General features: G+C 43.5%; 1 protein-coding gene across 1 annotated transcript in view; it reads left to right on the forward strand.

The window, feature by feature from the left end:
* Positions 1-16,435, forward strand: part of MAP3K3 (mitogen-activated protein kinase kinase kinase 3) — a 51,822-nt gene that overhangs the window by 19,372 nt on the left and 16,015 nt on the right. Inside the window, exons 5-12 of the mRNA XM_050935156.1 lie at positions 2,328-2,427; positions 2,631-2,744; positions 7,833-7,953; positions 11,941-12,074; positions 12,900-12,973; positions 14,161-14,228; positions 14,519-14,611; positions 15,651-15,842. Of these exons, the coding sequence (XP_050791113.1) occupies positions 2,328-2,427; positions 2,631-2,744; positions 7,833-7,953; positions 11,941-12,074; positions 12,900-12,973; positions 14,161-14,228; positions 14,519-14,611; positions 15,651-15,842 (896 nt within the window). The remainder of the gene's footprint in view (positions 1-2,327; positions 2,428-2,630; positions 2,745-7,832; positions 7,954-11,940; positions 12,075-12,899; positions 12,974-14,160; positions 14,229-14,518; positions 14,612-15,650; positions 15,843-16,435) is intronic.

Genomic DNA, 16,435 nt, shown 5'->3' on the forward strand with positions numbered 1-16,435 from the left:
AGGTATGTCTTTAACCCTTCTTGTGCTGAATGACTCCTAAGTTATGTCTGGGAAACACATTTTCCTGATGTGTCCTAACATTCCATTCAAATGGGTTGATGATCTGTTGACACATGAATGTCCTGAGAGTGCCAGTGAAGGGGTTAAATGTTTTAAGGTAGCTGAGAGTTGTTCTTTAGGCCTTCACTTCATAGGCACAGTTGCTTAGTGTTGATATAAATAGGGCTAGAGTTCTGATGTAGCACAGAGCTTCATAACACTGATCCTTCCACTGGATAGAGGAAAAATAGTCCCCTAATGTAGTGTTGTCGGGATATATGACTTGCTGAGTACTTGACAACTTTCAACAGCAAGAACATTCCAACAAAATAAACAGTTATAAGAATCAGTACTGAAGTTACCTATTACTTTGCTGCCTGAAACCTTTCTAGTTCCTATTCAAAGCAAGTGAAACAGTAATAAATACTCAACAAGGAAAGCTGTCTTGCAGTCCTTGGAAGCATGACTATGCCACAGGGTCATGCACTGTCCCCCACAAATAGCCACACCATTCATGGTTTTGGATTGCTTCTGGCTAGTTTTTGGTTTTAAAATTCCTTTTCACTTGAGACTGAGGGGGAAATGGCTAAATGGTGTAACTAGGATCTCGGTATGGCAAGAGGGTTGTATTTAGGGAAAACTAAGCAGATTATCATTGTTTCAGGAATGGCTGTATTTTGATGAATACCCATTGTGATGGGGTATCTGCCCCTCACTGGCAGAGTAGGGGTTAAAAGCAGGCCTTGGGAGGCAGTGCTGGAGGCAGCCAATTAGAAAGGGGCTGAGAGGAGTAGCCAATCATGGACAGCAGGTTCATATAAGAAGGGCTGCAAGGAAGAGCAGAATTCAGTAATTGACTGGAGCTCAAGGGGAGAAAACTAGACTCCTAGTAGGAGGAAGGCACACCAGCACCTGGGGTAGAGCAGGTGCTGGCGTGCCTTGTAATTTGTGTAGGTTACTGACAGGCAAAAACTAGTTTGGTACTGGCCTCTTAATGTCCATGTTGATAGAGCAGTCCAAAGGCATGTTACCTATAGGTACACAAGGAAAGTGGTGGTGGTGGTGTTCCTTTTAAATATTTCTTTTTATATTGACTCTTGGGAGATTTGAGAGGGTGTTTTCAATGCATGGAGTATGAGTCTCTCATATCTTTTACAGTATTTTGTTTGGAACATAGGAGTATAAAACTTCCCATGCCAGTTCAGAGGTAACTGAACAAAATCCCGCCATGTACCTGGCCAGTTGTGTAATATTTGACACTGTGAAATGAGGGGTGTCCTTCCTATCCAGTGTGGTTGGCCACCTTTAAGCTTTGAAGTATCAGGCTTGTTTAGCACAAAACTGCAAATGTTTTGTTCTTTCTATACAGCTCCCAGCACAATCCTGGTCCATGATAAGGGCTCCTAGGCACTACAACAATACTAATAATAATGATCAATATTGTCCAAGCTCAGTTAAATCCAGCTATATTCATTGACAAAAACTTTGAGTATTGCGAGTGTTTGAATAGCAGCAGCAGACTGCACAGCAGTTGCTGGTGCTGCAATTCAAGATCTTGGGACTTGGATGCTCAAGGATCGCCAAAGCAGGGTGAACACTGCAAAATTTCTGTGAATCTGGGTTTTTCACTTGAATCAAGTGTGCTTGTGCCCTTCTCTGTTAGAGGCAAGAAAACATTTCTAGGAAACAAGTTCACTTGTGGGAATGTTTGTGGAAATGGCTAATTTTAAGCAAATATTGGAAAATATTATCAGGAAGTAGGTCTTAAATTCATAAACGTTGAGTATTTGCACCAGACACTGAGTCATTTCACTTTTAGCCTCAATCTTGGCCTCCAGCAGGACTTGAACTTGTGACCTTCAGAACCAAATGTGAGTCTCTACTTCTTGAGCTAAGGAGATAACTCATTTAGCTGGCAGCTTTAGTAGACTCATCCTCTTATGTGGAACCAGCCTGCAGAGGGAGATACCTCACTAGTATAAATTACATATTTATCTAATCAGGGAACAGAAACATGCTGTGTCCTGTCAAACAGCTCTAACTTGTAATATGTACTCTGAATGAACTGCTTGCAAGCGAGCTATGAGCCAAGAATCCCTTGTAAAAACACTTACTTGAATTTAACACATTTGAGAAAATCACTCCCTGTTAAGGATAATTTGTGACAGAAAAGTGCAGCATTTGAATGAATTAATGTTTTGGAATCGTTCACTCGGTTCTGACCATATCAGTTAGCCAGTGAATCTTTTCCGCTTGGACAATCAGCGACTGTCTTTTTTGCCCTCCAGAATTATTCCGTTTGTCCGACCTGTGCGATATGAAGATGTACAGCAGAAAGTGAAAACAGCCTTTGGCCAGCCGCTGGATCTCCACTACATGAACAATGAGGTACAGACACTTTCCAGGCAGTGTGAAAAGTACACGGGGGCTTCTCTAGAGACTCAGTTTGAATTTAATGTCCCAAATGTCATCTGAAATTAGCAGTTACTGCACAAGTTAGCTCTGGGGGGGAAATGGCACTATTAGCAAAAATCACACTAATTTCTAACTGTTTGCTTTGGAAACATTAACATCTTACTTTCTTTTTGCAGTTATCTATTCCCTTGAAAAATCAAGATGATCTGGATAAAGCGGTAGATATCTTGGACCGAAGCTCAAATGTGAAAAGCCTTAGAATATTACTGCTGTCCCAGGACAGAAACCATGTAGGTAACCAATTTTGTGACACTGCAACTAAGTGAAATGCTTGAGATTTTTCACCTTGAGATCCTTATGTCCCCTAGTTAAAGAGCCTTGCACTGCAGTGGTACTCCAGTAAGAGAAGCAGTAAAAAGTAGTAAGACTGCTATGCTTCACATTTAAATATCTTCTTTGCTTGGACTTTACTAGTAAGTATCGGCTTAATTTTCTTCCTCGTTCAGCGGACTTTTAAGCGTTTAAATTAGTATAAATAGCGCCTCAGAAGCATCCCCCGGTAAACTAGACCAGATGATCTTAGTGGATTTGGTTCACAGAGAGTTGATTTTGATTAGATAGCACATACTGTGTGAATTTTATAACTTAATATTTGTTTGGCTGGGTTTTTGACAGTATTTTGATTAGAGTAGGTGGTGTTCCTATAACAACAAGGTGGGGCACTTGCTAGTAGAGTGTTTGGAGGAAACCAAGTACAACATATGGGACACTTTGCCTGTGTGCCCAGAGAGCAGAAGGCCCTGCCCTTGTAAACTCCTTAAAGGTCAGAACTTGATTTTACCTCGCCATTCCAGAAAGCAAGCCTTATCTTTGAAGGTATAATATTAGCACTTCTTGGGGGAGTGGATGCCTCATGATGTTGCCTAATGAGCTACAGAGCCTTTCAGCTTGTAGGTCGCTAGTTTGAATCCAATCTAATTCATCAGGAAGCTGCTCCCATCTGATGGATGTTTACTTCTGCCTGTATTAGATGAGCTTGAAGGGTCTCAATTCCAGCTCCCACATCAGAAACTTGCTGTGCTTTGCACTGAGACACCATGAAAACCGGTGTTCCATTGGGAGAGTTTTCCCCCAAAGCGCTCCATGTTAGGGCTAAGCCATACTGGCAGGACGGAGGCTTGTGCTGCTTGCTGCTATAGGAAAACAGAGGATACAGTCAGTCAACAGCCCTAGTGAATTATTTCCATCAGCATTAGATCCGCACAACTTTTTTAAAGCTAAAGTTTATGATTAAATGCAGATAGCTAATAACGTGCAGAGAATGGTACATGGAGCTGCACAAAAAGTTACTCTGAATATAGCTGCTATCAAATCCTAAAAGGTCATTTCTATTAAATTCTTTAGGACTTCTCCATAGCGATGAGTGCTCAGCACACCTGTAATTCTTGGAGAGGTCAGATTTAAGGACTTAAAGGTACTTCAGCATCTCTCAAACATCACCGTCCACGTTAGATAAAAATACAGTAACCTTCAGATATGGTTTATCACCACTGTGCGATCAGGAAATATCCTGTAAAAGAGAACCTTACGTTTTTGGTATTGGAGAAGAAACAATCATGTTTTTACTGCCCTCTGTTAACTTGAATGTTTTCAGGCTACTGCTAGGTGTAAGAGATTATCCAAACTTTACACAAGCCACCAGTGACCACCTGCAATAAAGAATGAATTCTCCTCCCCTCACCAACCATTAGTCAGTGCTGTGATGATGTCCTCTATTAGTTGTTTTTTCCTCTTCTGCTGGAAGCAGAAGCAGATTGTTGCACAGCAAGGGCTTCAGCAAGTGCCACTACTTCCCCTCTCCTCTGACTTCCTCTTCAGCTCTAAGCTGCTTGACAAGAGAGCCCTGCATGTGATAAAGCAAAAGCCCATGAGCCCGAAGGAGGCTTCTGGGCTGCATGATCTCATCTAAGCAAGGCAGCTGGAAGCATTTTTTCCTGAAGTACAGGATGCAGATTTTGTTTTGGTTGGGCTCTTTTTTTTTTTTTGGGGTGGGGGAAAGAGGGGGGAATGGAAAGGTGCTGCAGTGACTTTGGCACAAATATATGTGTAAAACTAACCTAGTTTTACTGCACTAGCTGTGACTTTACTGTTGAGAGACTGAGTTTACGACAGTACTTTTATTCATTTAATATTGTGCCTCTTGTCAGGGCAGCTATGCAGCTATGCACCTTATCCTTTTAAAAATAAACTCTGCCTTTGATCCTTTCTACCAGTACAGATGCTGATGGCAGGAACTGCTATAGCCAATCACCTGAGCTTGTAGAGAAGATTTAGTGGGGCTAGATCCTCATTGGATTTTGGTGTAACACCGTTGACCTCAGTGGAGTTACAATATAGAATAGCTGAGGATCTGGTCCATAGAAAACAATCTCAAAAAATTGAGAGATAAAGAGAACTTGAGACACTGTAACAGCTACCCCTACTTCAATCCCTGGCTCAAAAGTGTTGTGCCTTGGTAGAAAAAAATGAACTTAACTAGTCTTTCATTGTACCCTGCTGTTCACCAAGCTCTGGCTTTGGTGTGCCACCAGGGAATCCAGCCCTACAGGTGAGGGCTCTCAACAGAAAATGTCCTGCAGAGTGGTTAGGCCAGCCTTACTAAATCTCAGCTGCTGTTGCAGCTATCGGTGGGAAGGCAGTGTCTGAGAGAATTTGACTTGTGTCTTGCCAGCGATTAGTGATTTGCGGTCTCTTGTCTGCTGCAGGGAGGGGCAGGGTGAAGAGGAGAGCTGTTGGGTGTTTAAATAAAAGATATCCACCCAATTTGTTGTAAACATCTGTCTTAGAAAGTCCTGTGGTAGGCTGAAGGACTAGATCCTTATCTACAAGGTTAGATGAACAATATCCCAAACCTTCATTAAAATATAGAGCCTCCCTTTGTCACTGGAAGAATTAGTGTTGGTAATTTATCTCTCGTTGCCTAGGCACCTTTATGAAGCAGTCAGAGGACAGTGGATTACAGCATCAGCGTTAGCTTAACTGCAACCACAACTAGCATCTGTTTACTGCTTTAGCCTCCCTTCTGTAGAAAAAACCTTCACAAGATCTGAGAGAACTGGCTTTGTCTGTATCTAACTACAGTCGTGTGTTGATGGCATTCTTAGTAGGGCTATTTGTTCCTGTTGAAGATTCATCCATGCCCTTCTGCCCCCAAAGACAGTGCTCTCCATATTCCTTTAATAGCTGGGTAGATACATGGTGGGATTGGCCTAACTCTGCTCCCGTTGAAATAATGTGTTTTACCATTATTTCAATGGGAGCAGAGTTAGGCCAACACTGAGTGCTTTTGGAAATCCTATTCATGGTGTCTAGCAGGGCTCTGTATCACCTCAGTTCTCCTGCATATGTCCTTCAGACCCTGTGAGGCTCTATTCAGCTGCACCACCTTAGGATCTGAAAAAAACTGATTTGGGGGTAAGCTTAGTTCCCGCTTTCTTTTTTTTCACCTTAAAATCAAGCCATTGCTTTTTAATATTTTGCATGCTGTGTGTAGTAATATAAGGTGCAGTGGTTGGGTAGTTAAGGCACTTGACTACAATCCTGAAGGTCGTGGGTTCCGGTGTCACACTGACCTCCCCTTCACCCAGCTGCAAAATGAGTATGTGATCTGTTGAGTTAGGGTGGTCAAAGGTGGTCAGATGTGATGTCGGCCTCATCACCCTTTGTGTACCATTGGCTGTGAAGCAGACATGCTTTAACCCTGTCAGCCCAATAAGCCATTGGCTCAGGGACTTTGATTTTGTATAGTAATATTGTCAGATTTTATCTACCAGTTACACACTGCAACATTCATAGTCTTCTAATGTAAAATGAAGCACTCAAAAGGTTGCCTGTGAAAATGTAATTCAGCTCCCTTGTGCATATGCAGTACGAAACTGTCTTTAATTACATGGTCACATACTGTTTTTTCCCTGCTTCATTCAGAGGTTAGAAGGTTGTTCATAGGACTCCTTCCTCATTTGTTGCAGAATTTGGAATGTTTATATGAGGCAGGGGATTGCAGGAAGAGAAAGAATGGTCTCAGGTTTAAGAAATTTGAATGTTACCTTGGAGAACTGGATTCAATCCCTGCCTCTCCAGAAAAATTCCTGTGTGATGCTAAGCAAGGCATTTTAACCCAGCTTCTTCTAGGTGGTCATTTTCTGGTTGCCCAACTTCGGACCTTGGGATCTAATCACCAGAAGTACTAATCATACTCAGCTGCAGCCAAAGGCAATAGATATGTAAATTACTATGTAATGCTAAATACTCTGAAAAATCAGGTCCTAAGTGTCTCAAAATGAGCACCCAAAATTAGCGAACAATTTTTACCTTAATTTTTCTGTGCCTTGGTTTCCCATTTCTAAAACATGAATAATCCTCTAACTTCACATTGGTGATGTGAAAATAAGCTATTTTTGAAGCACTCAGATACTATAGTGTTAAGCACCATAGAAAAGACCACAAGGAAGTTAAAATTCTGCCCTCAGAGCATCATCTGAATAGTGTGCTATAATAAGGCTTGGAGTGACACCACTGAACAGTAAGGTTAAAACAAAATATTGAATAGTTACTCCATCTATTCCTTGACTCACTTAGAGATCCTGAGGAAATATGATCATGTAATTAAAGACTATCATAGTTCATACGTGCAGGGGGGATGGATTAAGGTTGTCCAGACAATCTTAATTCTGAGATTTCCTAATTTGTGTGTTTGACTGTGTAATTTTAATGTAGATTGTGTGCAATTTCCTAGCTTGTTAAAAAACAGAAAAAACAAATTCCATCATGTGGAATCACACTGACACCCATGTGGCTTGTGAGCAGGATTGGAACCTTTAAATCCATAACTCGATCTCTGGCACTTGAGTTGATGGAGTAAACTGATATCAATAGTAGGTTGTCATCCTCTGTAGTTACTGGAGGAGGACAAAACATAGTTTAAGGGATCTCCAGGTCATCCACTCTCACCTGTATATCACAGCCCACTAAACCCCACCCAGCCACCCCCACACCAAGCTCATCAACCAGAACTAGATCAACATACACTTTGCCAGTGGGTTTCAGACACCTGATGACACCGAAGGAATGGTGAGCCTTGGGTTCCATTCCAGATTGTGAAGAGGAGTGTTCTCTAGTGGTCAGAACCTTCTCCACCTGTTTCGTCCTGTGTTCGGGAACCTTGCCCTGCTGCTACCTCTATTGTTCCTGCTCTCTGCATGAAAAGGACTTCAGTCTTCAGGACTGTCATTCATACACCTTCTTGTTAGCAGTAAAATTCATATTTTGGAAAATGCGTCCGGGCTGCTCAATTTCTGCTTTCTCTCCTCTCCCAACAGACTAGTTCTTCACCACATTCGGGGCTGCCAAAACAAGTCAGGATCAAAACTTCCCAATCTGTGGGGGATGTGAACACAGCCTACCAGCCACCAGAGCCCAGAAGTAGGCTCCTATCTGTCAGTGAGTATTTCTCACCACTTGCCAACCATCTTTGTATTCTTAGCCATGTGTATCCATTAGGCATTAATGTTCATGCTGTGAGAGGAGACAGTTCTGAGAAATCTATTGACTGACTGAAGGAATATTCCTAGGACAAAAATATCAGAGGAAAAGCCGTGTTAGTCTGGATCTGTAAAAGCAGCAAAGAGTCCTGTGACACCTTATAGACTAACAGACGTATTGGAGCATCAGCTTTCGTGGGTGTATATTCCCACGAAAGCTCATGCTCCAATATGTCTGTTAGTCTATAAGGTGCCACAGGGCTTTTTGCTGCTCCTAGGGCAAAATAATTCCTTATCAAAAGCCCTTTTATACGTTTGTGATAGAATAGTAAGGAATATTGATATAATCTTTTGAACAGCTAAAGAGTTACTAAGTGGGATGTCCCAGAAATTCATTGAGATTAGAGGTTTGGAAAGGCCATATTTAGTCCATTAAACTTTTTTTATTTAGACTGGCATTTAAGTCCACAAAACTACAAACGAATTAAATCTTGGGTTCTGGCATCCATCAGCCACCTTGATTAAAACTTTACTAGGAATACAGAAGTTGCCATAGCAGATCAGACCAGAGTCCTGCATATTCTGATACCTCTGATAGTGGCTAGTATCAGATGATCAAACAAAGGGTGAATACAGTAGGTAGCTGGGGTACAATCGGAGTAAATAAATGTACCTTCCTTTCATTTCTTGAGCTATTCACTGCTGCTATTCTAATTAATTCATGTTCCAGTTGAAAGATCGTTTCAGGGCTGCTGACTGTAGCAGGCATGCACTTTTCAGTAATGAGTCCAAAGCAGCTGCGTTTCATTCAGCAGTAGGGCAGCCACAACAGAGCACTGAAGGTCACTTCCATAATGAAACCCTCATTCTTGTGAGCTGCTGAGTATCAACTCCCATTCATTTCATTTGAAGTTCTGGGTGCTGAGTACTTCCCAGGAAGCTCTTGTTGTGCCAGGTCCTTAGCTGCACACACATTCATTAAGACAAGTTATAGTGCACTATTTAATTTGTTGACCTAAAGCTACCATGAATGCATACATTTATCCTTGACCCCTGCTTGCTGTGGCTTTGACTAGTTTGAGCCGCTTATCTGTAACATTCCCTTGCATAATTATAAAGTATTTTTGAGATCTGTGGGTGAGAAGTGCTAAGAGCTGTTACTGTTGTTAAAGGCTGTAAACTTTTAATGTGAAAAAGGAAAAAACAGACTCTGAGACACCCCTTGAAAGCTGTTTGGACAGAAATGCCATCCGCAAATGTGACTTATAAATAAGCTTCTTTTGTGTGTGAAATCTTGATGTGTAATTATAAAATCATAAAAATGTAGGGCTAGAAGCAACCTTGAGGTTATTTTAGTCCCTCACACAGTACTGAGGCAGGGGTTCTCGCAACAAATTTTTTGGTGGCCTCAAAGTGCGGCCACCAACTCTTGCTGGTGGCCGGTATGACAATTTTTCTGAAAAACTGTTTTCCTAAAGCTAATTAATATGCACATATACCTGTCCAAATCATTGTAATTTATTTATGATAGGGTTTTTTTTGCAGACTCAATAACAGTGTACAGTTGTCTCTATTCTTTACTGGACCTAAACAGAATAGAAACATAAATAAGGTGTTTTGCATGTTCTTGTCTTTTTGTTGTTGTTCCTTTTGCTTTTTTGGTTTGTTTTTTAATAGAATTGCTAGCTAGTAAGTCTGTGTCTGTGAAAAGTGATATTAACAAACATATGAATATCACTTTTCACAGATCCAAACTACTTAGCTAGCTGGGAGGCAGTGCAAAGTGATATCAACAAACACACAAATATCACTTTTTACAGCGGACTTACTCAGCCCTGGCAAGCCATGGGACAAATTAGGTGGCAGGCAGGCACCTCATTTGTAGCCCCAAAAATAAACTTTGAGAAGCCTCCATTCCTGTCACTGATATGGTTGTACTCTAGCCTATAGAAAGTGACTGCTCTTTCTCCCCTCCACCCCCGTTTTAATTTGGGATGAGGAATGTAACCCAGTTTCCTGGAGGATTTCAAGCTCTGCTTTTATGCCAGAAGTAGATGGGAGGCTAATAGAGAGCAGTGTTCTGTTGTGATGGTTTAGATGTGCAGAATACACCTGTGTGGATACCCATCATATAAAGCAGGCAGTCTGCTTGCTTTGCAGTTGAGGTTGCTGAAATAAAGATAAGTTTTATCAAAACAAAAAACAAAACTGAAAATGGTAAGCACTGTCTGGCAGCACTTGTGTTTTTTTCCACTCACTTCCCTTGATATACATTGATTTAGAACCAACTTCCTTTTCCTGCCCAGTGACGGTGACCTTTCCACAATAGTGGCTGGCCTGAAGCCAGTGGAACTTGGGCTCCCTTCATCAAGCCATGGCATTGTATCAGAAAAAGTGAAAGTGTGCTCTCCTGACTCCGCCCAGCTATACTGCATGCTCTCCTATTTATCTTGGTTCTGATTGGTTGCCAGTGTCATGTGACCCCATAGGCTTTCTTAGAAGTTCAGGCAGTAATTTTTTTAAACAGCAGATGTAAATTGTTTCATGTGTTTGGGCGCCCAATGCATTCCAAATTATCTCAGTGTGCACGTTGCCCTGATTTCAGTTTACTATCGCAAGTGTAATAAACTGGGAGTAGGTGGTGGGGGGAGATTAGTAATAGCTGTATGAAATATTGTCATTAGGAAAGCACTTGCCAATTTTCATGTGCCTGTTGTAGCAGCTGGGCCTATTGCATAGGTTAAAGACAGCATCATATAAGCGCACAAGTCTGGGAGTCGTATCTTCCCAGTTTTGCTGCTGACTCACTGCCACCTTGGGCAAGTCACCTTGGTCCTGATCTTTTTTTCTCAAGGTCATGAGCACTCACACCTTCAGTCAGATGGAGCTGTAAGTGCTTAGCCTAGCCCTTCTGGTAATCAGGCTCTTACCTTAGCTTTGCCTATCCCTTCCCCTTCCCCGTGAAGTGTCAGTATCCTTATCCCTTTATGAAGCACTCTGAGAAGCACAGAAAGAAAAATGCTGGGGATTAGGCTACCCTGAGTAAACAGTGTATGCTCTGCACCCGCACACACACACAGTCCAGTCAAGCAGATGCTTGACCATAAACCTCTTACAGTAAGTACCACAGTGCCCTAAGTTCAAGTAAAATGTGATGTGCTCTTAATTTTTCCCTAGAAATCGTTCTCCTGTCCTCTAGTCATTGACTCATTCAGGTTGGTTGAGACTGAATTATTAATATGTGCAGTGCAGTGTTCAAGCTATTTATGCAGTACCAATCTCACGTGGCAAGGAAGAGATTGCTGGGTGTGCTTACTAATGCAACCCAGCACTGCTGCAGGTCTCCCATAATGTATATTTAATGAAACACTAAATGTTGGAATGGCTGGCGCATGTGATGCTAGTTAGGTGTCGGTGATGCTGCTGCTCAAACTAGATGGTGCTGTATTTTGCATGTAGTAATTAATGGCTGTCGTGACTGGAGCATTTTGTGTAGGCAGAAGCTGATCAGGCAGCAAGGGGATAATGCTTCCATTATGTGGTCAGGGTAGCAAGGACGCCCTCTGCCTTTGAGTGCTCATCACTCTCCTTCCAGCACTGAGATATTGGAGGCAGCAAGCACCTGGAGTGTCATGAGGTCTGTTTCAAAAAAAAAGAGGGCAGGATAGATAGCTGTGATCTGTTGGGTCTCAGGGGCTTCACAGGTGACACTTGTGTGGTATTTTAAACAGCAGACCTTTTGTTTGTTGAATTATTCACTTGCTAGCAATGCAGCCATTGTAGTGAGTAGCACCTATGAGCTAAGTCTCTGCACATACCTATTATGATAGCTCCAGAGTTGCTCTCATCATCGTGAATGTTTGAGAGCTCCAGAATTCAGGCTGTTCTTGAATTCTGTTTCATTAAGCATCTGTGTAATAAACCTCCCTCTGTGTCTGTGGTCCAGGTTCTCAGAACACAGGCCGAAGTTCACCTCCCCCTGGGTATGTTCCAGAGAGACAACAACGAATTGCTCGCCAGGGGTCTTACACCAGCATAAACAGTGAAGGCGAGTTCATCCCAGAGACCAATGAACAGTGTGTGAGTATAAACGTGTGGGTGGTGGGGAATAAATCCAGTAAGCACCAACACTGCTGGCAGTCTTCCCTGTGCCTGCCTTCATCCTAGAATATTCACTAGCAAACAGCTGCTGCTTGCTTGTTCAGTTAAACTATGCACCTATAAATGTTGTGTATGTACCACTCCGGTGCAGCCCTTGAAACCCTCTGCTGTACTGCCAGGAGCAATCCCCAGGCATAGCCAGTGCAGGCTCGCAACCTATCAGTGAGCTCCTCCAGGTGTACCCTTGACACACGCCCAGGGTTACCACCCCCTGGCTCTGTGATCTTTTCCTGTCTGAGCAGAGGCTGCAGAGACTGAAACACACCAGGAAGCAGGGCCACAGTGCATCTTGTGAGTGGAGAGGTCAGTTAGGGAGCGGAATCTCTGCTGCTGCTGGAGTCAAATGGGGCCCACAGATGGGAACTGGGAGGTGATGCTCACATTGGCAAGGCTGGGGGCGTGGAACAGCTCTATACATTGTGAAGGCTGACTGGTCTCTAGTATGATGTATATTTCCTTCCTTAAATATATAAACACAGACTGTATGACTCTAACCATGTCGTGCATGTCAGGGCTCTCCATTATCTAAAATAACATGGTGACTCCATACTGCTGCAACCGTAATCCCAGCAAGTCCTCCACGGGGTGAAGATGGGGTATACTTTCTAAATAGTTCCCCTCCCTTTCTGGACTTACCCCAGTTGCTCACTCTGGCAATGGTGACCACTGCATCCTTCTCTGCAGCATCTTATGTGGTAACATCAACTCAGCCTACTATTGCAGGTTTATTGCCTTGTTTTACAGATGTTGGACCCTCTAAGCAGTGCTGAAAATTCCATATCAGGAAGTTGTCAGTCCTTGGACAGATCAGCAGACAGGTACAGACCGACTGATAAGAGGTCTTATGTGATCAAATTGTGATGAGGTTGTGTAAAGGTCAGTTTATTTTGCACTTTAAATCATTTTACTTAGAGACAATAGGATCATAGTCCTACATAATTTCCCAATATACTTCCTAGAGAGAATTAACTGCATTTTAAGATTTTGGTTTTGCCAGAAAATAAAATGAATCAAATGGGGTTTAAATGCCTTGTTTGTTTAAAATACAGCCTTTCAATGTATGCAGATTGTGGGGTTAGACTGTCGGAGAACATCTGGCTACAGGATACTGAAATTTGACAAGATACTACTTGAAAAAAAAAAACCCACAAATTGTGGTGTTACGGGACATATCATTACACTAGATCGGTGTGGTTTATAAAATGATGTAGCATTTATTCCAAAGGGAAATGAGGGATTTCTCTTCCTCCTCCTGGAGGAGTTCAGCTTCTTCCCCTCTCTGCATGTTGCTAAATTCTGTCTCCCTGGCAATAGGGGGCTTGGCTGCTCCCTGCGGGGGTTGGCCAGGATCTAGGAAGGCTAAGAAAGAAATCTTATTAGGGAATCTGAAAGGTGGGTCAGCCTCACTCCTTCTAAACCAATTTAGGAGAAATGGATGTGAGAAGCCTGGTTTTGCAGCCAAGACTATATTTGTGTAACCACCCACCTTAACTTCTTGGGAGGCCTTGACAAAGGTTTCCACCACTGCTGCCAGCGAAGGGACTATTCTTCAGCATGGTCACAGAATGCCATGTGTTGGGGAGGAGCAGGAGAGAGAGACTCAAAAGATGCTGTTCACCATGTTCGTATTGTGGCAAGGTGGCTGCTTTTGGTCTCATAGAGAGAGAAGTGTATGTTGACCTGTATAGTAAGGGAAACTGTCAAACCAGTAACAGACTTTCTGTCCCAGAGAGCAAACAGTCTAGGCGCACAAGCTGGACCAGCAGGGGAGATTGAATCTATCTAACGGGTTTAGCCGGGTTTTAACTTGTAACTTTCATAGCATAAAAGCAGGAAATAAATTACTGCAGCATCAGTCGTGTTGCTGGGTAGCTTCTTGGCTTTCTGTTGCTTCTGGGGCAGGGGTTTTGAGACCTGCACTTACCCATCTGGAGCTGAATTAACTTGCAGTGTTCACTGCTGTAAATATCTGTCTGAAATGGCTTGTGATTTTTTTTTTAAATAGCCCTTCTTTTCGGAAATCACGGATGTCCAGAGCACAAAGCTACCCCGACAACAGACAGGAATTCTCAGGTATATCAGCACCTCGTATAACAAGCATCCGTTATAGGTATCAATATAGGTTCTGACTTTAGTGTAGCTAATTTGTTATGTGCAGATATTAGTCTCTCTCCTTACATTTTCTGTTTTTTGATGATTATCCCTCCTTGTTTGCTGGATACATCTAGAGAACTTTTCATTGAAAAGCTGTGAATTTACTGCCTTTTCCTATGAAGCCCGCTGATAGCGGAATGTGCTGCCTTTAGAACTTGTTTACATTGCATAAGGAGTCTCTCTCTCTGCTCCTTCTTACCTGTTACCAGATCGTGAGAATCAAATCTATGACAAAGCAGGGAAAGGAGGGACGTACCCTCGGCGCTACCATGTCTCCATGCAACACAAAGATTACAGTGACGGTGAGTATGTTGCAGCCCTTCACCTCTTGGGTTGAAATTGGAGGGGAAGGAGGCAGCAGCTCCAAAGGTGAGCCAGCACATTTGGGTGGCTGTGGGAAACTTAACAACTAGGACACAAACGTAACTTCTCTATTTGGAGAGCCTCTCCACACATAGCTTTCTTGTGTGCACAACTGGTGCCATGCGTGGTGGTGGTAGCTCAAGATGCATGCTGTCAAGTGTAATACCAGATTTCCCTACTGATGCAGGTTTGCCATCCTTTGCTCCCTCTCTGCCCTCCCTCTCTGAGGGCATCCCTGCTGAACAGTGCCTTACCTAGGATGATGAATAAGCACTTTGGCCACAGGCTGGAGACCGTAACATAAAGAGGCTTCTTCCTTTGGGGTCCCCTCTGCTATTTTTATCCTGCGTGGATCTTTGGCACCAGCTATCCCTCATCTGGCTCACTTTAAAGAGTCTTTAAAGCTTCCTTTTAGTAAGACACTGATGGATTTAAAGAAATAAGTCTGTTAGATGACCTGCTGGCTGCTTGGGTAATTGTAGAGATTAAGTTAGTCTTAGCCTGCGTACCCTAGTTAACTACCCCCTGTGCTGTGTTATGTTTGTAAGCCTGGGGTGTTATCTGGCAAGCCAGTCTCTCAATCCTCTTACTGCAGCCTGTGTGGCCATTAGCATGCCTCGGAGCTTGCATGGCAGCCTGCCCACTAAGTCTCCTCAAACCTTGCTTTAATTTAAGAGTAAGTTCCTGTTTGGAGCTTGGTAAGGCTGCAGAGGAGGTAGGCCTCAGAATGAGGGCAGTGAAGTGACTCCCCCTCCTGTCTCTCTTGGTTATGATCAAGGGTAAGTTGTCCTGCGCTCAAGTAGCATACTCTGAATGTGCATGTTTCAGTGTGTGACCTGCACGGTGGTGGATTTCATGTCTGGTTTCCCTTTCCCCCAGGACTCAGGCTCTGGCCATGCTTTCCTGTTTGTGCCTAAGCTATTTGGTAACATTTAACTTTCTCCTCCTCTCCCTATTCCCCGTTGTTAATATCTTCAGGCCGGAGGACATTCCCCCGGATACGACGGCACCAAGGGAACCTATTCACGCTAGTGCCATCAAGCCGCTCCTTGAGCACCAATGGGGAGAATTTGGGCCTGGCATTGCAATACCTGGACCCCCGTGGGCGCCTGCGGAGTGCTGACAGTGAGAATTCCCTTACCGTGCAGGAAAGGAACATCCCAACCAAATGTAAGTGTCAGATGCCAAAGCAGCCAATCTGGGACAATAGGTGCTGAGGGAAGGCAGCATGGATGAGGGGAGAAGACTCTTAATTTAGTGAACCTGGAGCTGGGGTCCATCTGTCCAAGAGCTTCACTAGGACAAACTGCCCCAAAGCCATGCAGCCTCAGGGTTGCATTTGAACATGGCCATCTACTCTGGCTCCTCTGGTAGATGGGTCCTGATGCTTAGAAACGAATTGTCTCAGAGCTTGGTACTCCTTCTGCTGGATAGACTTTAGCTCCCCCCTGTGGTGGGAGAAGCCAGTGAGAGTCCAGCTAGGAAAGCATTTCCAGACAAAGGGTATGTCTACATCTACAATTTTGCAGCGCTGGTTGTTACAGCTGTATTAGTACAGCTGTATAGGGCCAGCGCTGCAGAGTGGCCACACTTACAGCAACCAGCGCTGCAAGTGGTGTTAGATGTGGCCACACTGCAGCGCTGTTGGGCGTCTTCAAGGGGGGTTCGGGGAACGCGAGAGCAAACCGGGAAAGGAGACCAGCTTCGCCGCGGTTTGCTCTCGCGTTCCCCGAACCACCCTGCAAACCGCAGGGAAGGAGACC

The sequence above is a fragment of the Gopherus flavomarginatus genome, chromosome 25, assembly GCF_025201925.1.
Source record: "Gopherus flavomarginatus isolate rGopFla2 chromosome 25, rGopFla2.mat.asm, whole genome shotgun sequence".
In the NCBI taxonomy this organism is placed as follows: domain Eukaryota; kingdom Metazoa; phylum Chordata; order Testudines; family Testudinidae; genus Gopherus; species Gopherus flavomarginatus.